Source organism: Schistocerca cancellata, chromosome 1, assembly GCF_023864275.1.
Source record: "Schistocerca cancellata isolate TAMUIC-IGC-003103 chromosome 1, iqSchCanc2.1, whole genome shotgun sequence".
In the NCBI taxonomy this organism is placed as follows: Eukaryota; Metazoa; Arthropoda; class Insecta; order Orthoptera; family Acrididae; genus Schistocerca; species Schistocerca cancellata.
The window spans coordinates 679756429-679783025 of NC_064626.1; the positions used below are offsets into that span (position 1 = coordinate 679756429).

At 38.3% G+C, this 26597-nt stretch overlaps 1 protein-coding gene across 1 annotated transcript in view; it reads right to left on the bottom strand.

Moving 5' to 3' along the window:
- LOC126094274 (uncharacterized) overlaps window positions 1–26597 on the bottom strand; it is a 285093-nt gene that overhangs the window by 51306 nt on the left and 207190 nt on the right. Inside the window, exons 16-17 of the mRNA XM_049908787.1 lie at window positions 11663–11964; window positions 3016–3253 (exon numbers count right to left, since the gene is read on the bottom strand). Coding sequence (XP_049764744.1) covers window positions 3016–3253; window positions 11663–11964 — 540 coding nt within the window. The remainder of the gene's footprint in view (window positions 1–3015; window positions 3254–11662; window positions 11965–26597) is intronic.

Genomic DNA, 26597 nt, shown 5'->3' on the forward strand with positions numbered 1-26597 from the left:
GGTCAGACAAGCACTACCCTGGAATTATGATCATAAAATGACAGACAACCAGCAAGGAGCATGCAGAAGTTTGTCTGGTAAGTGATCATTTTTGGGTGTGTCTAGCAGTGTGGCTTTGTCTAAGCTGCTGTTGTATTATGCTTATTTCTCATAAAATTGCATTATGGTACTAATTAGTAAATAGTTAATTTAATAATCAAGTTTTACCCAATAAACATCACCAATAATTCACATCTAATGTAAGCAGCCACGGATTTAAAGTTTGGCTAGTTGAGATTGCTCAGCTGAAACCATCATATTCAGCTAATTTAATCATTAGCTGTGTACTTTAGCATATCAGGTATGAGTTTGGGAAATTTAGTTTAAATGCACGCACACCCACAGACTCATCACTGATTGGCTATCTTTTTATTATGTCAACTTTACAATGGTGTGTTTCTGACCTACTTGCAAGTGGGACTGTAAACTATGTACTAGATTCTAAAGTTCACCTAAAGTTATTTAGGGAAATCATGGAAAATGTAAACCACATGGCAAGAAAGGTATTTCAATATTTTCTCAAAATATGAAAACAATGTTTTAGCCATTGTGCATATGCCTTGAGCAGTGTTAAGTGAATGAGCATATGAGCAAAAAGTAACAGATTGTACCTCAACAAAGGGTATCTGCATGAAAGAAATAGCTATGGAAATAATTTAGGAATAACAGAGATCACTCATTGAATAATATATGTGTTGAGCCATTGAAAATTGGGGGGGGGGGGGGGGGACACACAAACACACACACACACACACACACACACACACACACACACACACAAAGTGGTGCAGCTACAGAGTGCTGACTGCACCCACAATGTTGGGACTGCAGTTTGGCAGGTAGAATGGGGTGAGGAGTAGTGTCATATAGGGTGAGCAGAAGGAGAAATTGGTGAGAAGTGGGTATACAGGTTGGTGAGGGGGTAACTGATGACTCAGGTAGGGGAGAGGGGAGGGGAAGGGGGGCTGCATTTGTATGGAATAGAAATTAGCATAGGCACAGGAGATAAGAATACATAACAGGGGCACTGGAGCTGGTGAGTTCGTTCAATGCAGAATGGCGATGACATGGAGGTGCAGATCGGGAGAGAGTTATAGGATGGGGAGACTGTTGGGTAGACGGTGTGTATGCTGTGGGTTGGCAGAGACTGAAGCCAGAAGTATTACGAGAGTGAAGGATCTGCTGTAAAGACAATCTCCATCTGCATAGTTCAATATAGCTGGTGCTGGGAGGAAGGATCTAGATGACACAGTCATGAAGCAGTCATTGAACTCCAGCATGTTCAGCTCAGCTGCTTGTTCAGTCACTGGATGGTCAACTCTGTTCTTGGTCACAATTAGGTGGTGGTCACACCCGCATAAAGTGCTGTGCAGAAATTGCAGCAGAGCTGATATATGACTTGGCTGCTTTTGCAGGTGGCCCAGCCAATGATGGGATAGCCTATGACAGGACTAGAGTAGGATGTGCTGGGTGGATGAATTGAGCAGGTCTTGTGCCAGAGTCTTCCATAGGGATTTGACACTTGTGGCAATGGATTGGAATCTGGAGTGGTATAGGGATGGACCAGGTTGTTTTGTAGGTCAGGTGGGAAATGGAACACTACTTTATGAGGGATGAAACGGATTGTAGGTAGAGTACCCCTCATTGATGGAAGCCCTGGTGAAGGACATATCCATTGACTATCATCATCATGTCCAGAAATGAGGAACATGCTACCCACGATCTTTCTCATCCTTCCTAAAAAAGGAAGTACTTTACTATCCACCCAAACTACACAGCATCCTGGACTATCCCTATGCCACTCCCACTACCAACCACTTACCACAAAGGTTATTTATCTGTGGAAGACCTGTGTGCAAGACTTGCTCAATTCACTCATCCAGCACATCCTGTTCTAGCCCTGTCACAGGCTTATCCTAACCCACTAACCCAACAGAGGCTGGGACATCTGTGAAAGCATTAATATCATAAACCAGCTCTGCTGGAATTTCTGCACAGCATTTTATGTGGGCATAGACCACCAACAAGCTGTTCACCAGAATGAATGGCCCCGACTAACCAAAGCCAAGAGCAAAGCTGACCACCTGGTGGTAGCACTGCTTAGCACAATAAGTTCGCATTGAACAGCTGTTACACAACCAATATGATCTGGATCCATGCTGCCAGCATGAATTTTTCTGAACTGAGCAGATGAGAGTTATCCTTAGAACACATCCTTTCCTCCCATAATCCTCCTGTCCTCAACCTATACAAATCCACTGCACCCACACCAACACCCAACATTCTCCTCTTTACTGTCCAGTTACCTCCTCCCAAATCATGCCCCCCATGTAATTGTCGTCATGCACCACATGATCTCACCGACATTGGTGACTGTTTGTTGCATTCCTATTCCACGCACCTGCTACCTCTCCCTCTTGCTTGTCTATCCCACACACTTGCTACCTCCCTCTAAGCCATCAACTATCCCTCCCAACCTCTCCTCTCAATTACAATCTCTTTCTCCCTTCTCCGTCTACCAATGCTATGCAGTACAATTCCTCACACTGGTCTAGCTTCTGAACTGCAACCCTGGCATTGTGGGTTCAGCCAGCATAATGTAGCTGTGTGTGTGTGTGTGTGTGTGTGTGTGTGTGTGTGTGTGTGTGTGTACACGCACGCACATGCAGGGTGGGGGGGGGGGGGAGGGAGAAAGGGAGGGAGGGAAGGACAGGCTGCATTCTTTTTTGTGTGCTTGTTGACATTTCAATGCCTCTACTATTTGGTGAGTGTCTCCTTTACTCCTAAATTATTCACAATTTACATTTTGCCAGAACTTTCCTTGCGCTACGAAATAAACAGCTTCTAGAAATAGAAAATTATTCAGAGTATGAGGATGTTGCGCATCTCTCTTTGTGAGTGTTGCAAGTCATATAATCAAAGATTTTCTGTTACACTGCAACAAAAACTCTACATGCAAATTGGGAGTTGAATTACCTGCTGGCCGTCGAGGAAGTGGTACTGTTTTCTGCCTTCGTATATCAGGCTGTGAAACAGCATGAGCTAAGGCACCTAAAAGTTCTGTTGCATCAGACTCTCCTCCTCCACTTGGCTCCACACTCAGTGCCATAGCTGCTGGCACAGCAGCAGCTGCTGCTGCTGCCTTCATCTCATCATCGTCTGCATGAACACTTGCCTCAGATTTGAATCGGCGTAAACGTAGACCACGCTTCATCTGTAAATAAATTGTAGCACAACTATCATGTATACAGGTACACATTAACAGTATAACTGATATTTTGAGGCAAATTTTGCACACACGTGGAAAAAAATATAAAATCATCTAAAAATTGATCAGAAAAATAATTTTCCTGAAACCACAGGTGTGATATTCTTTTAAAAATAAGTATGGCGAAAACAAAACCTATAGAAGCCAAATGCATAGATCAATAAAATTCTTCTTCAGCTTACAGTCTTAGGGCAAAAAAAAAATAAATAAATAAATAAATAAATAAATAAAAAGTAAAAACAGGATGCTAGTAAATACTTAAAAAGAGATAGCAACAACTGTCTAAGTCCTTTGTTAACAACAGCACAGCGTGGATTAGTGTATGAAAATTTACTAGCGAGAGAGGAAGGGGAAAGGGGGGGGGGGAGATTAAATAAGTGTACTATTATGGCACTATAATTACTACACTTATAACCAAAGATAAAATCTGTTACCAGACAAACATACGAAAAAGAGGAGGAGGGGTAGAGGGAATGTGGTTTTCATCATACATCTGTATGTTGACAGTGATATGAATGATCAGTGAATGAAGCCCATGCTCTGACCAGATAGCAACTGTCTACTTATTTTTGACATCAAAAGCAAATATTTATAAAAAATAATTCTACAAAGCAGTGATGGAAGGTTTTACAAATATGATAAAATTCAATATGTAACACTAAAAACTACCTTTGTCATATCTACACTCAGATGACAAGTGAAACCAGCCCAATAGTTAAGGAATAACTATCATACATTCATCTCAAGAGTAACTAGATACAAAAATCTCCATTATAATGAGAAAAATCATACCATATATGCCATGCCTCATTTAAATGTATAAGTTAGCCAACCTCTGCAGCAGCTATTGAAACCATTGGCAAGAAACTGAAAACATGTAATTATTTAATCTTTCTCTTGTGACTGTCATTCCAGAGTGACAGTTTCATAATATATTATCATTATGTGTGTTTTCTCCAAAGATTGTTTGATAATGAGAATACAGCCTCATCATCATGAAAGATAATATGGCATAACATAATAAATTATTCATTTTATAGCCAATTACCAAATAAAACAAACTGCTGAGAGGCTGTGCAAACTAGTTGTACCTATGTGGTAGAATTTCTGGGAAATAAGCACACAGACTCTGTAAGTCAGTAAACTCACATCCTCTGTTGATGTGCAGGGTACTTTGATGAAATAAAATGAAGTACATATTAATTATGGAGACACTAAAGACAAAAACCATTTAGTCAAGTAATACCATAAAAATGGGAGCATAACTTAGACATGACATCTCATTTGGCAGTCAGATGCCAACAGCATTTTTTCTCTTGTCCTGAACACCTTACAAATCAACAAAATTCTAAATTTTTTAACTTGGTTTTTGTATCATCTGTTCTTCCAATATAGTCACAGAACACACTGAGTGTCACATAATACAAGAAGGGCCTGAAAAAATTAGGTGAACAGTCTCAGAAAATAAAGGAAACAAGAGTTACAAATAAAATACCTCTACTGGCTCTCAGAGTAATCACTATTAGCTATACCACAACTCTGACATTGGTTGTAAAGCTGCTGGAAACTGTCAGGAAACATTTCTTATCGAATCTCTGGAAGCACTGCAGTCATGCGTTGCTGGATATGCGCAACATTTGTGAATGTTCATGAACAATAGTGCTTACACTGTCTTTGCCTATCTTCAATATTTCTGCTCTCTTTTTCAAAGAGAGCTGTTAATAAATTTCAAGCATCCATCACACTCATCTCATTGCAAAAATGGAGTTTGGGGAGTTAATCAGATCCACCAAAAACACATAAACTAGCTGATAATACCACACTTTATCAGCAATCTAATACAATATTCTTCAGCACAAAACATGGAACATCAACACATGCACAAGAACCAAAGACCCTCTGTTACCATACACTAAGATATATCATTTTATTCTTAGTCAACTCTGATTGAGTTCCTGACACCTGACTCTACTATTAACTTGGGTCCACCACATGCAGTGGCCAAGGAGTGGTTCTGTATTGTGTTCTGCAGCCACACTCACCCAATCAATAGTTGTAAACACCTTACATTTGGGGAAAAGCAGTTGCCACCATATTATCTGGACCCAAGATAGGTTGAATATCAGTGAAAGACTGAATGATGAATTCCATGTTGTACATCTGCCTTGGGGAATTAAGCTCTGTGACTTGTTTGGAGACAGTGGCTTATGATAAATGAAAACAGAAAAAAAATCTGACATTTGAACCATGGGCAAAAAAGTTTCACCATTAAATAAACAACTAAAAGCTCCCAATCAAAGGTGTTCTGTGTTGGTTGTTTGACTGACAAGTTCTTGAATAAGAAAGTCAATGACTGCCACCCCCCAGACATTGACTGCTGCAAGACTACTACTACTACTACTACTGTCTGTCTATTCACCAACAGAGTGATGGGAGCATCAGGAATTGGATGTGCCAATGATGAAGCCTGAGCCAGCACACTTTTTAAATCCGTATATACTCTCACTGCCACTAGAGTCAAAGAAATCTCTTTGTTTCCAGACATGTTCCCGCCCTTCAGGAAGTTGTTGAGAAGCTTTTGAATCTCATCCGTGTCTCCAGTAATCGTTCAGAATACGTAGAAAACCATAAATCCTTTTGAAATTATCAGGAAGGGCCATTAGCATAATATCAGCTACTTTTTCAGATCTAGGTGATGGTCTGTTGCGTAAAACCATGTAACCCAGAAAATGAACTCCTGCTTCATAAAAACACATTTATCAACATTAACCATTATCTCATAACTTTCCAACCTCTGAAATGCCACATGCATATGCTCCATATGTTATTCTTGTGTTGAAGTAAAAAATTAAGAGGTCATCAACATAACAGAAAACAAAAGAGACCATGGAGTACCTTGTGCATATAATGTTGCTATGTCTAGGCCATGTTTTATAGTCCAAAAGACATCACTTTGTGCTAAAATAGTCCAAATGGCATTGTTATAGCAATTTGCTTCTTGTCTTTAGGGGCCATCAGAATATATGTAAAGGCTTTTGCCAAATCAATCACAGCAAAGAAATATATCCCACCAAGTTGCTAGTAAAATCTGCTATGTTTGATACTGGGTACCTATCAGGCATTGGAGAGAGTTCAATTCTCTGCAGTCACTGCACTGTCTCCATGTCCCATTAATGTGCGAGCTGCGACCTCCATACATAACCTCCTTTTGTGGCTGCATACTGACTGCTGGCTGCACACCACAGCCACCACATCAGCTTTCTTAGACAATTCATCAACTGAACAATCTGGAAAAGCTGACAAAACCACACTCACATTTTTTGGGAGTATCCACATCCAAAATATTTCCAAAGATGGCTCCATCAGAAGTTTGGTATCTGTTCATGCATGCAGCAACCGAATGATCTGAGATGGGGATTCATCTGAATATTTCTCACTGTCAATGATTTTATGGAGGTGCGGGTCTGGTGTTAACACAAACCACTAGAGGACATCCTCTTTAAACACGATATAAACTGCTGGCACAAAATGTCATCCAACTTTTCAATCATATTTAAGTCCAATCAAGAAATGATTAAAGTAAATTGCTCTTCGTCCAACATAAGGTTATGTAATCTAGATATAACCTCAACCTGAGTAAGCCACAGCTGTGCTCTTGTAGGTGAAACAGGAGACTACCTTGCATTGAAATTTATGTTGGAGTTGCAAAAGCCGGAGGCAACAGGAACAGCAGCTGATGGAGAAATAATGTTGCTTGTTGTACGTGTGGGTGAAACTTCTGTTTCCATGGCAGTATTGGTGATAGGCTCCATTGTGTCACTCCGAAGATGCCAAAAAGTTAAGTACTGTTCAGAATCACAGTAACCACTTTGGAGAGTTAATCACGTCCAGCACAAAACTTAAACTAGCTGATAATATTGCACTTTATTAGCAAGCTAAAACAACGTTCTTCAGAACACAAAACATGGAACATTAACACACTCACAAGGAACCAAAGAATGTCAGTTACCATACAGAAAGATACATCATTTTAATCTTAGTCATCTCTGATCAGGTTCCTAACACATGACTTGATTAGTAACTCAACTCTGCCACTGGAGACAAAATGAAGCATAAAATGGAGCAATATGTTATCATGAAGTATTACTTTCAATTAGGGAAAATGGCTGTGAAGACTCACAGAATGTTAGTGCAAGTGTATGGTGTTGAAACAATGAGTAAAAAGTGTGTGAGACCAATTTAATCACTTTGGAGATGCAAAGGACATGTCGAGGATGAGCCCTGTATAGGTCAACACGCACAATCCTACTCAGTATTAAATGTGTGCAACAGATGTTTGCGTGTGATCAGCAGCTGTCTTTGAGAATGAGAGCAGAAGAGTTGAAGACAAACAAAGACAGTGTAACCACTGTTGTTCAAGAAAATTTGCAGACATTGTGTATATCCAACAACATGACCACAAGGCTTCAAATCATACTGCAAGAAGTGCTTGCTGATTGTTTTCAACAGCTTTACAACTGATGTCAGTAGTGCATTGTAGCTAATGGTGACTACTTTGAAGGTCAGTAATGATATTTCATTCAGAGCTCGTGTTTCCTTTATTTTCTGTGACCAGTTATCTAACTTTTCTGACGAACCTTGTATCTATAATTGTGGGAAATACACTCTCAACTGTTCTTATAAAACTTCACATTCGAAACATAATTTCTTCAGATACCCAAAGATCTGATGACATGCACATTACTGCAACAGAAGTGTGGAGGTGAATATCATTTACAACACTGATAGAAAAATTTTAATTTATGTGTGTAATTATTCATTTATTGGAGAAACATTTCCCAATTTGCTCAGAAATGTTGAAATATAGCTGATTTATAAGTAAGAGGATAAGGGAATACAATCTGCTTTCTGTCCAGTTTAGCTTTTGTCAACTGCTGTAACTATCAGTTTTGCGTATCTGCCACTCAGTGTGGCTTCAGCTGCTGCCAGAGATTGTGGTCTGGTGTGTGTGTGTGTGTGTGTGTGTGTGTGTGTGTGTGTGTGTGTGTGGTCTATTTCCAACAAAGGCCTTGTTGGTCGAAAGCTTATTTTGGGAGTCTTTTTGTTGTGCCTATCTGTGACTCAGCATCTCCGCTACATAGTGAGTAGCAACTATACTTTCCATAACATTGTTACATTCCATCCCGGATTTCTCATTGTTTTATTTAAACTGACATTCTAGAATGTGGAATTTTAAATCCCTTAATTACAAAGGTAGGATAGAGAACTTCAAAAGAGCAATGGTAGGCTGAATCTACATATGATGGAACTGTGAAGGATTTCAGCCCAAGTAAGTATGGGATCAATAAAACAAAATCAAATAGTAGACATCAGAATGTTTCAGATGCGTTATGAGGGTGTCTCTAGAAGAGTGGTCAATATTCAGGGATATTACAAGACCTATTATTTGAAGCAAAACACTTAATTTGGACATATTCCTTACTCTGAATGGTTTTTGAGACAAAATACTTTTAATGTACATTGTTTTTTATTTTCTATATTATTCAATACATCATCTGGTTAACACATGTGCAACAGTTGGTAAACATTACAATACGTATCTGATTAAGCATCAGTTGAAAGACATGTATTTTAACGCATTTTCCTATAATCATTATCGTACATATCACATTACGGTCATTGTACAATTCACAATAAATATTTGTATATCCAGTCATCAACTTCAGTGCATTTATGTTGCTTGCCTGAGTGTCTCTGCATGTTCCCTAATGAGTTCATCTTGCATATTAACATTCTGTTTGTAAACCTCAGACTTCATGAAATTCCATAAACAAAATCTAATGGCTTAAGGTCCAATGATCATAGTGGTCTGTTAACTGTACTACCATCACCAATACAGTTATTAGGGTAAGAGTCATTGAGATTTTTGCTAACATGCCTGGTAAAATGCAAGTAATTCTGTCACATCATTTACTCTTTTAATATGACTGGACCTATCAACATGTTTCTGATCATGCTGCACCAGACAATGATTGAAAAACAAACTTGAAGATTGATTTCCACTATACTGTGTGGATTTTCTTGCGACTATCAGTGATTATTATGTATGTCATTCATTCCATTCCATTTAAGTATGGCTTGAATAACACTTATGGAAGCAAATCAAGATTGTCATTTAACCAGTGACAAATGGCAAGTTACGTGCCATTGTCACCAATGTGAAGATCGTGGACAAGCTGTATGTGAAGAGGGTAGAAGTATTCTGTATGTAATGATTGCCACAAATGTGTCCAAGGAACACTGATTCAAATAATGTGTTGCTGTTCCTGCGTAGGTTATTGAACCACAAGTTCAGAAGCAAAATAAGAACTTGGAAGAATATCTTTTCAAGCAATTTGCTGAAAATTTTGGTAAATACTCTATGATCAGGAACTGCATGTGTCAGAAATTGCTGATGGTATTCTTCAAAAGCAGCAGGAGCACAGCCATTGCTGTATCTCCATATTCTTCAGTAGTGTGGATGTGTGACATTTTAGCCAGTGCACTTACAAACACAGCTAACCACTGCATCTCTCTGATACATTCTCAATCTCCCCTCACTCACAAGCCACGGATAACTGTGCATTCAATGGGCTACTTCAATCGCAGAAAGACATCCCAAGCAAAGAGATTGAAAGCAGTGAGATAGGTTGGGCTAGAATAAAATGTCAAAGAGGTTGATGAATGAAGATACATGTGCCATCAGTGCAAAAACAAATGTACATCATATGTGTTGTATCTCAGAAATTATTCAGAATGGGGCATATATCCATATCAACACTTTTGCCTCAAATGAGTGTTCCTATCACATCCCTGAAAACAGGCTATTTCTCCTGTGACACCCTGTATAAGAGTAAAACAGATTTTCAATTGCAAACACATTCAGTGGTTGATGTGGATTTTGGCCACAATTTATTGCTTATGAACTGCAGATTAAAACTGAAGAAATAACAGAAAGTTAGCAAAATTAAGGAAATGGTGCTTGGATAAGTTGAAAGAATCACAGATTACTGATAACAATCAAACAATGGAAAATCCACGATGGAACATAACAATATTATGATAAGGAAAGTCGCTACTCACCATACAGCTAAGATGCTGAGTCACAGATAGGCACAACAAAAAGACTCTTACAATTAAAGCTTTCGGCCATTCGTCAACAATACGCACTTGGCCTTCGTCAACAATACGCACACACACACACACACACACACACAAACGCAACTCACACACACAACTGCGTTAGGCAGCCGTGTGTGTGAGTTGCATCTGTGTGCGTGTGTGTGTGTGTGTGTGTGTGTGTGTGTGTGTGTGTGGCAAATGGCCAAAAGCTTTGATTGTAAGAGTCTTTTTGTTGTGCCTATCTGCAACTCAGCATCTCTGTTGTATGGTGAGTAGCAACTTTCTTTCTTGTAATAGAGATTATTGATAATTTTATAGAGAACATTAGGCAGCTACTGACTGAATGAGGTGTAAGGAATGCATTACAAGAGAATTAAGTAGCTTTATGAGATGCAGTAATGAAGGCAGCAGATGAAGAAATAGGCAATAATACAAGATATGATGGAAATCAGACTATCACATGAGACATTGAATTCAACTGAGTTATTGTTTTTCTTAGCCTTAGCCTGAATCTTTGTGGGGTTGACACGTTAGTCTCAATTTGGCAATTTCAGTGGTACAGGATGGCCAGATGTCCTTGTCACCACCCTTCTCCACCATAACTGAAGGCCAATACCACTAATTGAAGACACATAACGGCAAGAAAGAATACCTATTAAGGGAAATTATTGGCTCAGTCTGCTTAGGTGAAGTTCGGATGAGAAGGAATGTTCAGGAATGTGCCAGCATACTGAAAAAATTTCTGACACTTCCAGGAATGGATAATTAAAATATTACAGTCAGATTCTTATAAGGAACTATGATTGACTGACCAAGAGAATTTTCCATCTTATCATCTCAAATGGATGCTTTAGGAAGTTGGCACCAGAGGTGATATGGTTAAGGATAAAGATGCAACCAGAACACCAGCCAGGAATTAACAATTTGTAGACAAGCCAAGAACTAGAATCAAAGGAATATAGACAAAAGGATGGAAGAGAAAATTCAGTGAGAAAACAAAGAAATTTTGGGAGAAGAAGACAGCAAACACATCAGCTAAATAAATTCAGTCACAATCCTCAGTTGGGTATAACAAAGCAAGAAAAAAATATTAAAAATGCTTTAAAACTTGCATGCTACAAAAACTTTAATAGAGTATGTCTCTTGGCATTTCCTTTATATTTCCACACAGTATTTTACTTCTAAAGCTCATACCCTTTGCTTCATGACACGGAAGCTGCTGTAATCAGAAGTACACTTCTTGAATACAGCTGTTTCATCTCCAGGACTTGGTGGGTCTTCAACATTTCCATCTGAGGTGTCTACAGTGAGGCCAGTTCTCAAATCAGTCAGCTGCACACTTTCTGTACCTGTATCCCCTACGCAAACTGCATCCAGTTCTGTTACCATCAGACGAGGAACAGTAGGTGGAATATGGCTTGTTTCAGGTAATGTTATAGACACGGAACCATTAGGTGTTGGTGTTGGCTTACATTCCATTTGTGTATTAGATTCACCTGTTTTAAAGAAAAAGATTAGCATTTTTACCGATTGTTAATTATTAGTTTCTTGGTATAGTAAAAAAGTTACACTATTTTAGTAAGGAACACACACTTCCAGAAATTTAGGTATGTCAAGACTATTGTAACATAGAATGTTGACAGTATATTAACAATGAAACATATCGATATACACATACATTTAAAATAACATAGAAATCTTTCTGAAAGAAAGACTAAAATAGTGAACTGTAGCTCCCACTTGACATCTATCAAATCTGTAACAATCTGGGAAAAAGGCTATGGACTTTTTTCTCAAACTTGAGCTCTTATATTCCATCATGTGTAGTATTCTTCTTAACAAGGATAACTCTATGGCAATTCACTCACTTTACTACTTGCAAAATAGTCACATCTTTATTTTTATATTCTATTTTTTTCTTACTTACTTCTTTTCATATTATCCTATAGCTTAGTCTGTAAATACCCAGTTATATATGAGATTCTTTCAGTGTTGCATTTTGAACTGCAATGATTCCATTTTTACGAAGAAAAAGATGTTTAGAAACATGGATTACATACAACTCCTAATTATGAATCAAACTTTAACTTCTGAGTTTCTGTCAAGTGCTCTCCATTTGCATCAGCTGCCTTTCTCTTAGGTGACTTTTGAGCCATTTCAATAAAATTCTTGTGGGTGTGTGACCATCATAAATATTTTGGTTACTACTGCACACAACCTTCATCAGGGTAACCACCAGTGGTTTGCGGTTACTGCTTTATACACTCTATTTGAAAATGGCTGGACACAATGCAGAACACGAAGAAAGGTATGGCAGGTCCATACAATTCAAATAAAGCAATGTTTTTTCTAGGCAGCCACTTACCAATAAGCAAAAATCAGACAGATCATCTAGGTGTCGAAACGGCCATCCAGCACGAACAGCAAAAAGGGCTACAAGTTCTTACCTATTTCATTGTGCCAGTTACTGCATGCCTACAGAGTTGCCTCATCATCTACCGTAAACCCCAAAATTGAAGCAAAAAGAAGCACTGACAGGACATAAGCACCACCAGCTAATGCATAAGCAGCATTATATCATAAGTTCTGCCTCCACTGGATTTACCAATGACAACAAATAAAAAATTAATATTGAATATCCCTAGCAACTCAATCAACACATATTATGTCACACTGGTCAGTCATTTTCAATTAATATATATATGAATCAGTAACCATAAATCACAACCAGTCACACCAATGAAGGTTGCCTGCAGTAGTAGCTGAAATGTCAGTAGTTGTATCGCATCATGATTCTGCTTTCAAATACACAAGAACTTTATTGAAGCAGACTGTGGCTGCAAAAGCCTGCACTCTAACATTTTGAATCAGTCCTGAATCTTGCTGTATTGTCAATGAAACATCATGCAACAAATTTTCTGAACCACTCTTTATACATGAACAAATAGAACAAAGGATCATTGAAACTTCTGAGCTGAGATTGTTATCTTTTACTAACAAGGGTGGTTTGAAAAGTTCTCGGAATCACCACAAGAGGTCAGCACTAGCACAATGAGTTGTTCACATGATATTCATTGGATTGATGCCTGTAAACATGTGCCATGTCAATGCTCTTGGAAGAGAGCTTTGGCAATGATATGGCTCTGTTGTTGTTCCCTCGTAGTGATTTGCGAAGATGGAAAAAATTGAGTTTCGAGCAGTGATTAAGTACTTCGTAAAGAAAGGTATAAAAGCAAAGCACATTAATGCTGATTTCTAGAATACACTGGGGGACTCTGCTCCTTCATATTCAGCTGTTTCCAAGTGGACAAATGAATTTAAATTTGGTTGGGAGAGCTTAGATGGTGATCCGCACAGTGGTCGACCAAGATGTGTCACTACTCCAGAAATCATTGCAAAAGTGCACAAAATGGTCATGGAGGATAGCCGATTGAAAGAGTGTGAAATTGCTCATGCTTGCCAGATGTCATCTGAAAGGGTATATCACATTTTAACTGAAGTATCAGAAATGAAAAAAATTATTGCAGGAAGGGTGCTGTGACTCTTGACACTGGGTCAAAAACGTACTGTCGCCATGGTAAAGCTATCACCATGGCAAAATTACACAAACTAATATATGAATTGTTCCCACACCCACCTTATTCACCTGATATAGCTCTGTCATACTTCCATCTCTTCCCAAAACTGAAAATTTTTCTTGGTGGATGAAGATTCACTTCAAACAAAGAACTGATAGCCGGAGTTCACAACTATTTTGCAGGCCTGGAGGAAACTCATTTTCGAGATGGGATCAAGGCACTGGAACATCACTGGACCAAGAGCATTAATCTACAAGGAGACTACCATATTTACTCGAGTCTAAGCCGCACTCGAATCTAAGCCGCACCTGAAAAATTAGACTCGAAATCAAGGAAAAAAAATTTCCCGAATCTAAGCCGCACCTGAAATTTGAGACTTGAAATTCAAGGGGAGAGAAAAGTTTTAGTCCACATCTCCAAATCGAAACAAAGTTGGTCCACTGTAATATGAGACAATTTTGGTCGAATGAATGACGATACAGCTACAGTAGTTTGGTTCGAGTCGTAAGCTTAGCAGTTAAGTTTTACCAGGTAGCCATTGCTATGTGTCAGGCACTCCGCCCGTATTTATACGGGTACCCTTCCTTTTTCACGTGCTTCGTCTAGTTTGAATTGATTGCTTATTTTTCTTTGATCTGATAAGCGCAGTTTTCTTTGTTATAGGTGTTTACGTCACTCTACGCTGAAAATGCATTACTGTACTGGGTCATGCATTGTTTGTCGTACTCTGATACTGCGTGTTTATGGCCTGTCGCCGATCGCGGCATGGCTTGCTTTTGTGCGTGCTACCGCCGCTTACAAATAAAAAAAAGAGAGAGAGAGAGAGAGGAATCATCTCATTAGCGAAACAATGGCAAGAGACTGCTACTTGTTGTTACTTATACTGCTGCTTTCTTTGATAATGATTAACAAGAACCAAATAATAGACTGCGTATGATAGAAGATGTTCTGAACGAGAGTTTAGCGAAAATTTTTCTCCGTTTGAAAATCTTTGCAAGCGCCTCTTTAGCATATTACATTCTGCACAAAAATTAGAGTCATCTTAGATTTAAAAATCTAGTCAATTGCCTCACTTCATTTCTGACTGTATCACTGTTTAGCATAAGAATAATACGAATATAAACATGACATGATATGTATATTCTTCCGCGTTCGCTGTTGTCTCACTCTAGTTTTGTGGTTTATTACGCAGACAGGATTTAAATGAGATAGCAGCAAACACGAAACAATACACGGCAAAATGTTTATATTCATATTATTCTTATGGTGACGAGAATACTGCATGTGATTCACAATTTATAAAAGTTCCTATTAGCAACCATCTCTTCTCACAGATAGGGAAAAAATCAGAATGTAGAGTTGGCCATATTGACAAACATCCTAAACATTCTTGCCAGTCGCGTTTTCGTAGTACATTGAAATGCTGCTACATTTGAAGATGAACAATACGGAATTTGTATTTACTTCTTTGGATAATGTATGAAAATGCAGTGGTCGAAACTCAGCGCGGAGAAAAAAAGCTTGTCTTCCACCTTTTCTTTAAATTTATTTACTGACGCAGAGGTTTTGGTGCCAGTACTTATGTTTGTGCCTACAAAGCATGCCTGTGTAGCGCTACATACAGGGCTATTACAAATGATTGAAGCGATTTCATAAATTCACTGTAGCTCCATTCATTGACATATGGTCACGATACACTACAGATACGTAGAAAAACTCATAAAGTTTTGTTCGGCTGAAGCCGCACTTCAGGTTTGTGCCGTCAGAGCGCTCGAGAGCGCAGTGAGACAAAATGGCGACAGGAGCCGAGAAAGCGTATGTCGTGCTTGAAATGCACTCACATCAGTCAGTCATAACAGTGCAACGACACTTCAGGACGAAGTTCAACAAAGATCCACCAACTGCCAACTCCATTCGGCGATGGTATGCGCATTTTAAAGCTTCTGGATGCCTCTGTAAGGGGAAATCAACGGGTCGGCCTGCAGTGAGCGAAGAAATGGTTGAACGCGTGCGGCAAGTTTCACGCTAGCCCGCAGAAAATTGGCTCATGCCACAACTGGAGACTGACAGCGCCGACTTCATCTTTCAACAGGATGGTGCCCCACCGCACTCCCATCATGATGTTCGGCATTTCTTAAACAGGAGATTGGAAAACCGATGGATCGGTCATGGTGGAGATCATGATCAGCAATTCATGTCATGGTCTCCACGCTCTCCCGACTTAACCCCATGCGATTTCTTTCTGTGGGTTTATGTGAAAGATTCAGTGTTTAAACCTCCTCTAACAAGAAACGTGCCAGAACTGTGAGCTCGCATCAATGATGCTTTCGAACTCATTGATGGGGACATGCTGCGCCGAGTGTGGGAGGAACTTGATTATCGGCTTGATGTCTGCAGAATCACTAAAGGGCACATATCGAACATTTGTGAATGGCTGAAAAAAACTTTTTGAGTTTTTGTATGTGTGTGCAAAGCATTGTGAAAATATCTCACAAAATAAAGTTATTGTAGAGCTGTGAAATCGCTTCAATCATTTGTAATAACCCTGTATATTCGGTGGCAGAAATAAGTTGTGGTGGCACTCACCGACATTTTTAAGAACTTCCGCTTGCTTTGCACTTGATTCTAAGCTGCAGGCAGTTTTTTGGATAACAAAAACCGGAAAAAAGTGCGGCTTAGATTCGAGTAAATACGGTACATTGAAAAATAAAATAAAAAAGTTTCAGTGATGTAAGTACTTTTTTCTATTCCGTTCCGAGAACTTTTCAAACCACCCTCGTACATAAGAGTAACTAGTTAGCTTAATGTTGAAGTTTTATTTCTTCACACAGTCTCTCCATCATTCTGATACCAAATATCATACTAAAATAATTCTCAATCAACAGTTCTTGGAGTTTTGCCCTCTTAAGGGCAGTATTGGTCAGATATTCTTTTCCCTTTAAATTTTAGTAAAAATACTTTGCTTTCTGTCTGCAATTTTAAGATAATCAACAACATTTCATCCATGGACATCAACAAAGATTTATAATCTTTTCTAAAATATCTTCAAAATATCTACAATTTAGAACTTCTAAACATTAAGCTCTCATATACTTCAAAGCTGATAATTCCATAAATATTATTCATCAGGCAGATGAGATATCTGCTACTTTTGCAGTTGATGGATCAAACTATAGGAAATAGGGTAGGTACAATATTGCTAATGACAGCTCATCTCATCATGATCCACACACACCACTAAAACAAATTTTCTAAAAAGCATCAGGCAACTTTTAATTCCTCCCAATATACATCATCTGGATCTGATTCCCTTCTCACTCCGCCTATATAATGTACTTCCATTTCTGACTTACTTTGAAGATACTTAAGCTTAACCATCCTTATTGTCCTATTATTGCTGTTTAGAAAATCAACACTTTTGTTTACACTGCAAGTACAGTATGCTGCAAATTTTTACATCTCCTACTAATACATTTGTACATTATTATATGCTTCAGAAACAACTATTCTACATCTACTTCTACACTCTGCAAAGAACAGTGATGTGCATACAGAGGGTGTGACCCATTGTACCAGTATTAGGTTTCTTCCTGTTCCATTAACATGTTGAGTGTGGGAAGAATAAGTATTTAAATGTCTCTATGTATGCTGTAATTAAACTAATCTTATCCTCATGAGCACTAAGTGAATGGTTTGTAGGGGGTTGTAGCATATTCTTAGAATCATCATTTAAAGCAGTTTTTTGAAAGTTTGTAAATAGGCTTTTTCCGGACAGTTTCTGTCTATCTTCAAGAGTCTGCCAGTTCAGTTCTTTCAAAACCTCAGTGACACAGGTCAAACAAACTTGTGACCATTCATGCCACCATTCTCTGTATATGTCAATATCCCTCGACAGCTGTGTATGGTACGGGTCCCACACACTTGAGCAATATTCTAAGCTGGGTCACATGAGTGATATGTAAGCAACCTCCTTTGCAGGCTGATTGCATTTTCCTATCATTCAACCAATGAACCAAAGTCTGCTACCTGCTTCACCCATGACTGAGCCCATGCAATTGTTCCACCTTGTGCCCTACAAAGTGTTGCAGAGTTTACAGATTCCAACTGTGGTTCACTAATATTCACATTTTTGAACATTTGAACCAAGTTGCCAATCACTGCACCACTTTGAAAAGTCTGATGCTAATATTAATATTGTCCACAATATCATCAATAAACAACACAATCAGCAAGAAACCCAACACACTTCCCTAGGGGCACATCTGAAATTACTTTTACATCTGTTGTAACACTCCATCTGAGATAAAATACTGCAATCTCCCTACAAAGAAATCCTCAAACCAGACATATATTTTGTCTGATGCCTTATATGATTGTACTTTTGACAAAAAGCGCAGATGTGATATAATATAAAATGCTTTTCAGAAATCAAGAAATACTGTTCTACCTGACTGCTTTGATCCAAAGGTTTCAGCAAGTCATGGGAAAAAAGTGTGACTTGGGTTTTGTGTGACCAACGTTGTCAGAACTGATGCTGGCTGGCATAGAGGAGGTCATTCTGTTCATGATACCTCATTGTGTTTGAGCTCAGAATATGCTCTAAGATTCTACCTTGAAGCAACGTCAAGAATATAGGATGGTAGTTTTGTGATCACTTCTACTAACTTTCTTGTATATGGGTGTGACCTGTGCTTTCTTCCAACTACTGGGCACCAGTTTTTGTTTCTGGGATCTATGAAAGATTACAGTTAAAACAGGTCCTGTAGCTTTGTTCAATTTTAATGATTTCAGCTGTTTTCCAACATTTCTGACATTCACACTTGTTTCACTCATCTTCTAAGTGGTGTGAGGATAAACTGGAGCAATCCTTCTGGATTTTCCTTGAAAGGGAACATTTTAAAACAGAGTTCAGCATTTCAGGTTTTGCTTTGCTACCCTCAAGTTCACTTCCTGTCTTCTTCACAAGTAACTGGACATTACGTTTGTGGCATTAACAGCCTTTACATACAATGAGATTTTATTTAGGTTTTATGAAAGATCATCTGACAGCATTCTCCTATGGTCATCACTGCAGGCTTCACACATTGCTCTCTTGACAACCGAACGCGTTTCATTCAGCATTGCAGTACCTATAGTCCTATGCTGTGCTTTACACCTATTATGCAGTAGTTTCTGTTTCTTCTGAAGTTTCTCTTGGGACACTAATTCTGCAGTTCCTCATTAAAGGTCTTCATAGTACACTTTAGAACAACTGGTCAACAGGTAGAACTAGTCATATCCATAGATCATTAGACCATTGTAGATGCTGCTTAGCTGTTATAAACTTGTAGAGTTACTACACTGAAGAGTCAAAGAAACTGGTACAGATGCCTAATATTGTATAGGGCCCCGTGAACATGCAGAAGTGCTGCAACACAACGTGCCACAGACTCGACTAATGTCTGAAGAAGTGCTGGAGGGAACTGAAACCACGAATCCTGCACGGCTGTCCATAAATCTGTAAGCGTACGAGGTGGTGGAGATCTCTTCTGAACAGCATGCAGTATGGTATCCCAGACATGCTCAATAATGTTCATGTATGGGGAGTTTGGTGGCCAGCAGAAGTGTTCAAACTCAGAAGAGTGTTACTGGAGTCTCTCTGTAGCAATTCTGGACATGTGGAGGTGTCACATTGTCCTGCTGGAATTGCAAAAGTCCATCAGAATGCACAATGGACAGGAATGGATGCAATGATCAGACAGGATGCTTACGTATGTGTCACCTGTCAGAGTCATATCTAGATGTACCAGGGGTCCTGTAACACTCCAACTGCACACGCCCCACACCATCACAGAGCCTCCACCAGCTTGAAAGTCCCCCACTGACACACAGTGTCCATGGATTCATGAGGTTGTCTCCAAACCTGTACACATTCATCTGCTCGATACAATTTGAAACAAGACTTGACTGACCAGGCAACATGTTTCTAGTCACCAACAGTCCAATGTCGGTGCTGATGCATAGAGGCGAGGCATAAAGCTTTGTGTCATGCAGTCATCAAGGAAAGCCTATATCGATGATGTTTCATTGAACAGTTCACACACTGACACTTGTTGATGGCCCAGCACTGAAATATGCAGCAATTTGGGGAAGGGTTGCACTTCCGTCACACTGAATGATTCTCTTCAGTTGACATTGGTCCTGTTCTTGCAGGATCTTTTTCCAGTTGCAGTGATGTTGGAGATTCAATGTTTTACTAGATTTGTGATATTCAAGGTACACTTGTGAAAAGTTTGTATAGGAAAATCCCCACTTCATTGCTGCCTTGGAGATGTTGTGTCCCATTGCTCATGCGTGGACTATAACACCACATTCAAACTCACTTAAATCTTGACAACCTGCTATTGTAGCAGCAGTAACCAATCTAACAACTGCGCCAGAAACTTGTTGCCTTTTATAGGTGTTGTCGACCACAGAGCTGTATTCTGCCTATTTACATATCTCTGTATTTGAATACACATTCCTATACCAGTTTCTTTGGCACTTCAGAGTAAATGTCACTGTGTCTCACAGTGTTCATGGACAATGCAATTAATTTCCCAAATCCTCTGAAATTGTGGTATATTCCATATCACCTGCCTACTGCTGGTCATTTCTTCTTCAAGCACTAATTTCAAAACATTTATACCAACATTTGTATGTGGTAAGACACCATACACAGTGCAGTGTGAAAAATTTAAACTTCTAAGTCAATGTAATCAAAAGATATGGTCATTTATTTCGCTGCTTTGATACTTGCAGACTCACTTATCAAAATCTATAGGGTACTTCCCATTGATTTCAAATCTTGAAATTGCGAAAGAGGCAAGGTTTCACAATCCAAGTAAAGGAAAAAATCCAGAAAACTTGTTAATTTATAATTATATCACATAAAAAATACTTTTCCGCAATTTGTTGTCTGTTGGTCTATCTGTTAAGACCCTTTTTCTCAGGAATGGATAGAGGTATCTAGTTGAAATTTACACCAAATACTACAGTCTACAGTAAATAATTTAAGCTTCTAAGTCAATGCAGTCAAAAGATATTGCCATGTATGAGGGTTGTTTGAAAAGTTCTCAGAACGGAATAGAAAAAAACAACTTACACCACTGAAACTTTTTTTATTTTCAACATAGTCTCCTTGTACATTAATGTACTTGGACCAACGACGTTCCAGTGCCTTGATCCCTTCTCAAAAATGAGTTTCCTCCAGGTCTGCCAAATAGTTATCAACTCTGCTATAAGTTCTTCATTTGAAATGAATCTTCGCCAATCACGAAAAATTTTCAGTTTTGGGAAGAGATGGAAGTCTGACAGAGCCATATCAGGTGAATAAGGTGGGTGTGGCAACAATTCGTACCTTAGTTCGTGTAATTTTGATAAGGCAAAGGCACATGTGTGCAGGTGAGCACTGTCTTGATGGAAGATGACTCTCTTCCTTGCTAAACCTGGCCTAATTGTTTGCCCAGTTGGGAGATAATCTACAAATAGAATCCCCTTCACATCCCAGAACAATGACGCCATGACCTTTCCCGCCGAAGGAATTGTCTTTGCTTTCTGCTTTCTTTGGTGGTGGAGAATCAGCATGTTTCCACTGCTCTGACTGTTATTTTGTCTCTGGGGTATAGTAGTGCACTCAAGTTTCATTTGTGGTCACAAACCGGTACAAAAAATATTGTTTGTTTCTCCTAAACCAGGCAAAACATTGTTCAGATATGTCCATTTTCATGCGTTTTTTACCCAGCACCACGAGTCGCGGCACCCATCTTGCAGATATTTTTTTATTTGTAATTCCTCAGTTAAAATGTAATATACCCTTTCAGATGACATCTGGCAAGCATGAGAAATTTCATGCACATTCAATCGGCAATCCTCCATGACCATTTTGTGCTCTTTTGGAATGATTTCTGGAGTAGTGACACATCTTGGCCGACCACTGTGCGGATCATCATCTAAGCTCTCCCAACCAAATTTAAATTCATTTATCCACTTGGAAACAGTTGAATATGAAGGAGCAGTGTCCACCAGTGAATTCTGGAAATCAGCATGAATGTCTTTTGCTTTCATACCTTTCTCTATGAAGTACCTTAATCAATGCTCAAATTTCGATTTTTTTCCATATTCACAAATCACAATACGGGAACAACAACAGAGCCACATCATCGCCACAGCTCTCTTCCAAGAGCACTGATGTGACACATGTTTACAGGCAACAGTCCAATGAATATCACATGAACAACTTGTTACTCTAGTGCTGACCTCTCCTGGTGATTCCGAGAACTTTTCAAATCACCCTCGTATCTCACATATTTTGATACCCAACAAAATCACTCACCAAAACTAATAGATGAACTATCTATGTACATGCCAGACCTGGTGGTGTAGCAGTAAAGGGTATCCTTGGAAACAAAGAGGTTGCAGAACTGAATCTTGGTTGGACCACAAAGTTTTCAGTCTTCATTTTAACGCGGCCTTAATCTCTCAGCGATGTGAGGAGTCATGAGAAACAACATGTGGTTTGGATTCTGTGATAAACTGTGGGTCTCCTTTCCACAGTGGGATAGCAGAGGTAGGTTATGTACATACAAGTCACCAAATTAACGTCACACATACGTAGACCTCAAACATTCTCAAATTTTACAACTGTGATCATTACGTGAGACTATGTGACAAGAAGCAATACACTGGTTGAATCACCTTTAAGTGCCTGCTCTCATAATTTTAAGAGTAACATTATAAGACACAGAGTATTTACTTCTGATATCTTCCACTGGAAATTGTTGACAAGTTCTGTAACACCCTTTCATTGATCCAAGTAGATCAGGAACCCCAACAAATAAAAAATACTCTGAACTTGGTCTCAACTAATATTTATCTAACTTACAAATAAATCTATTGGTTTAAAATAACTTAAAATGCTCTAGATGAATAACTTTCAATATCTGAAATTTGTGGCTTTTTATACCAGATCCGTCATTAAACAAGAAAGCATAAAATTCTTCCTCCAAATCAAAGTTTGGGTGGAGTTCTCTTCTGAAGACAAAGGGGAGACTGTTCTTACTGTCATTTCCTGGTTTGTACCTAATCTCATGAGTCTATGTATCAGAGTGCTTGTGATGGGGCTGCCATGGGACATTAGTATTATCTACTGGAACCATTTGTGTTTGTACTCCCTCATGCTTTCTACTACACTAATTGTAACTCCAAGTGATTTCCATAAGTCAATACTTATGAGTTTGCCTCTTAAAATTTGCATCAAACATACAGCTAACAAATATCACTTGGGCTGTTACTCTTCTTGTTCTTCTACAAAGTTAACCAAGACCATGTTACACCAGCATCTAGTATTGCAACTGTTGACACCTATTTGTAATCTGATTGTTAACTCTTTCCACATATTTTTGCCCAGATATTTTTTTATGCCACTGTTCACTCCATCATATTTTCGTGAAGTTTTTTCTAAATCTGTGCTGCTGAAATAAATTGATATTTCACATCCTAAATATTTGAATTAATTTACTTGTTCAATCATTTGATGACCTACAATAATTTTAACTAATTTATCACATTTTCTATTATTTCCATAGCTTTTGTTTTACTTGCTGAGATTTTCATTCGGAACTTTTAAATTTACAACACCAAGTGACACTGTTGGCTATGAAATCTTCATGTGAAACATAAGTGTTTATTTTGGCTCTCTAGGGGATGATATAACATTTAGTTCTTTGCCACTCTGAGTGCTAGTTTTTGTGTCAGATCATAATTTATTAAAACACATGCTCATTCAAGATGAACTCATTGCAGCATGGAACATGGAATAAATAAATAAATAAAACATTCTGTTTAAGATAACTGAATATATAAAAAATCTACTAATCAAGCAGCAGCTGGAGAAAACACATATAAAAGTTATGAAAATGTGCAAGCTCTCAGCCCCAGTGGCTCCTTGTGGCAGATAGCAGAAGGAAAGATCTTTCCTTCTCATCCTATCTCGTATGGCTCCCTTGACTAGAAGGAATGGTATTTGCTTCTCATTCCATCCATAAGGCTCCCCTGATCCAGTGTGACTTCTATGTAAGTCTCCCCATTTCCTAAACCTCACTAGTCCTTTTCCTTCATCCCTCTTCCTTTTCCTCCAACCCTTCTGCCAGAAGAAAAAGCCACTTGATCCAAAAGCTTGCACATTTCCATAAATTTACGTGCTTTCTCATGCTGCCACTTGGTGAGTACATTTTTTATCCATCCTATTATATTATACTGTTAAAAAATTGATTACTTTCATTGATGTATTATATTTTGTTTGATTTGTCACATATTCTTGCAATCTGACTTTTCAATCAGTTAATAATACTTTATCAATAGGGTATAGAGCATGGTTTAATGTTTCATTGCTCCTCAAATTTATACTTTTTGGATTGCCTTTCCAGTCCTGAAAAATTTTATCGATATTGACAAAGAATGAAAGATAAAGCTAGTATCCTTGTTTAAATCAATGATTGATTTTCAGGTAGTAAATGTTAATGTCTATGACCGTGTTTCATACAGTGGCTCAATGGGATTCATTAAATATCTTGGAAGTCTTATCACTCCAATATTTCCCACAATTATTCTCTGTTGATCTGATCATACCCTTTCTCAAAATCTAAAAATAATATGAACAGAAGACTTTCACGTTCTGCTTATATCTTGCTTAACAACAATTGGTGTGTATTTTGGTAATAGATGATAATTCCTTTATGAATCTACATTGCCCTTTCTTTGCTCTCTGCAACTAGTAGCAATTTTTATTTAATTTTGGTTTCCTATACTTTATATGCAGTATGTCATAATGATGACTGTTGACAACTCAACACTTGTACTATTTAGTGAGTTGTTGCCCTTACTCCTAAATTACATAAATGTGAATTAGGCATTTTTTCAAATTCATAATCAGTTATGTCATAAACAACCTAAGGGAATTACATATACCTTTCAATATATCAATTGCACCATCAATATTGTCTTCACTGGTAATCTTTCTGGAAGGAATAGATACCCATACAGGAATTAAATGAAGTCTGCATAAGCATGACAGAAATTACAAGCCAAATAAAATGTCAAGGAGAAAGCCCTCCTTTGAATATAATTAACCAGAATCATGGTTTCTTCTTCTTTCTATGTCACACAGAAAAAAGAAGGAAAACAATAAATGGAATGGCAGACCGTAAACAAGGATGGATCCAACAAAGTGGAAAACTTTCTTCCCCTTGTCTGGTAAATGCAGTGTGCATCTTGTCTTTGGATTCTAAGAGTTTTACCTCATTTTTTTTAATTTCACATCATGTCATTTTCTTTATTCTCCTTTCTCTCTCTCTCTGTTCAGTTGTATGGGGACACAATTCTGAATTGAAAACCCTGAGATGGATGTTCACAAGTGTCGCTCTGCTTTGCGGAGGATTTTCTGCTCCCATGAAGGTAATACATTTATAACATTACTGTTTTTACAAAAATATTACAACGGCAGAAATTCCAGTGTATAAAAGAGAGAACAATGACAAGCAGAAAAATAATTGGTTGTGTAAGTAGTTGCTTTCAAGCTTTTGCTCTTCTTACACACACACACACACACACACACACACACACACACACACACACACACACAGAGAGAGAGAGAGAGAGAGAGAGAGAGAGAGAGAGACAGACAGAGACAGAGAGAGAGACAGAGACAGAGACAGAGAGAGAGAGAGAGAGAGAGAGAGAGAGAGAGACCAAAATGTTTGTCCCAGTGACTGAAGAATAACAAAAGCTAGCACAATCATCTAATGCTGAAGACTGTCTGTGTGTTACTCACCATTAAATAACAAATGAATTGTTGCCTGTTCTGATTTTTTTCTGTGTACTTTTTATTTATGTGAGGAACACTGCCAACAATAATATAATACAGAATCACTAAAAAACTCTAACAGAAGATTAAAAAAATAAAATTATGATTATACTCAAAACAAAATTTATGAAATGGATGGTTGTTGCTCACCAAAATACGCTGAAGGCCAGAAATGTATATTTCATCGCTTCCTCTTCTGGTGGAGCATCAACTATTATAGTTTTATGAATTGTAGAAATCTATTACAGGAGGTTATTCTTAATATTATTAGTGTAAAAACTGAAAATAAAACACTACATAAATGTAGTTTGTGGCAGAGAAGAAGAGGGAATACTTGATATAGCACTGTAAATAAACTGAAAAGATAATATAGGCGCCACTGTTTAGGAACACATTGAATAGCAGTACATAAATGAATCAAGCAAATTTATGATACATCATGGATAAATAATGCAACAGATGAGATTTTATTGCAGCAGTATCTAAGAATGTGATGAATTGAAGAGAAGATAAGACTGAACTGTATAAGTGAAGCAGATAATGACACTCTTTTACAAAGTCTATGTGATAAAAAATGTTGTATGACAAACGAAAAATATAAGGTGCTTCTCAAAATCTGGATAGCCAGTGGCATGCTAAGTACAAGTTACGAATTAGCTGAGTGATTCTT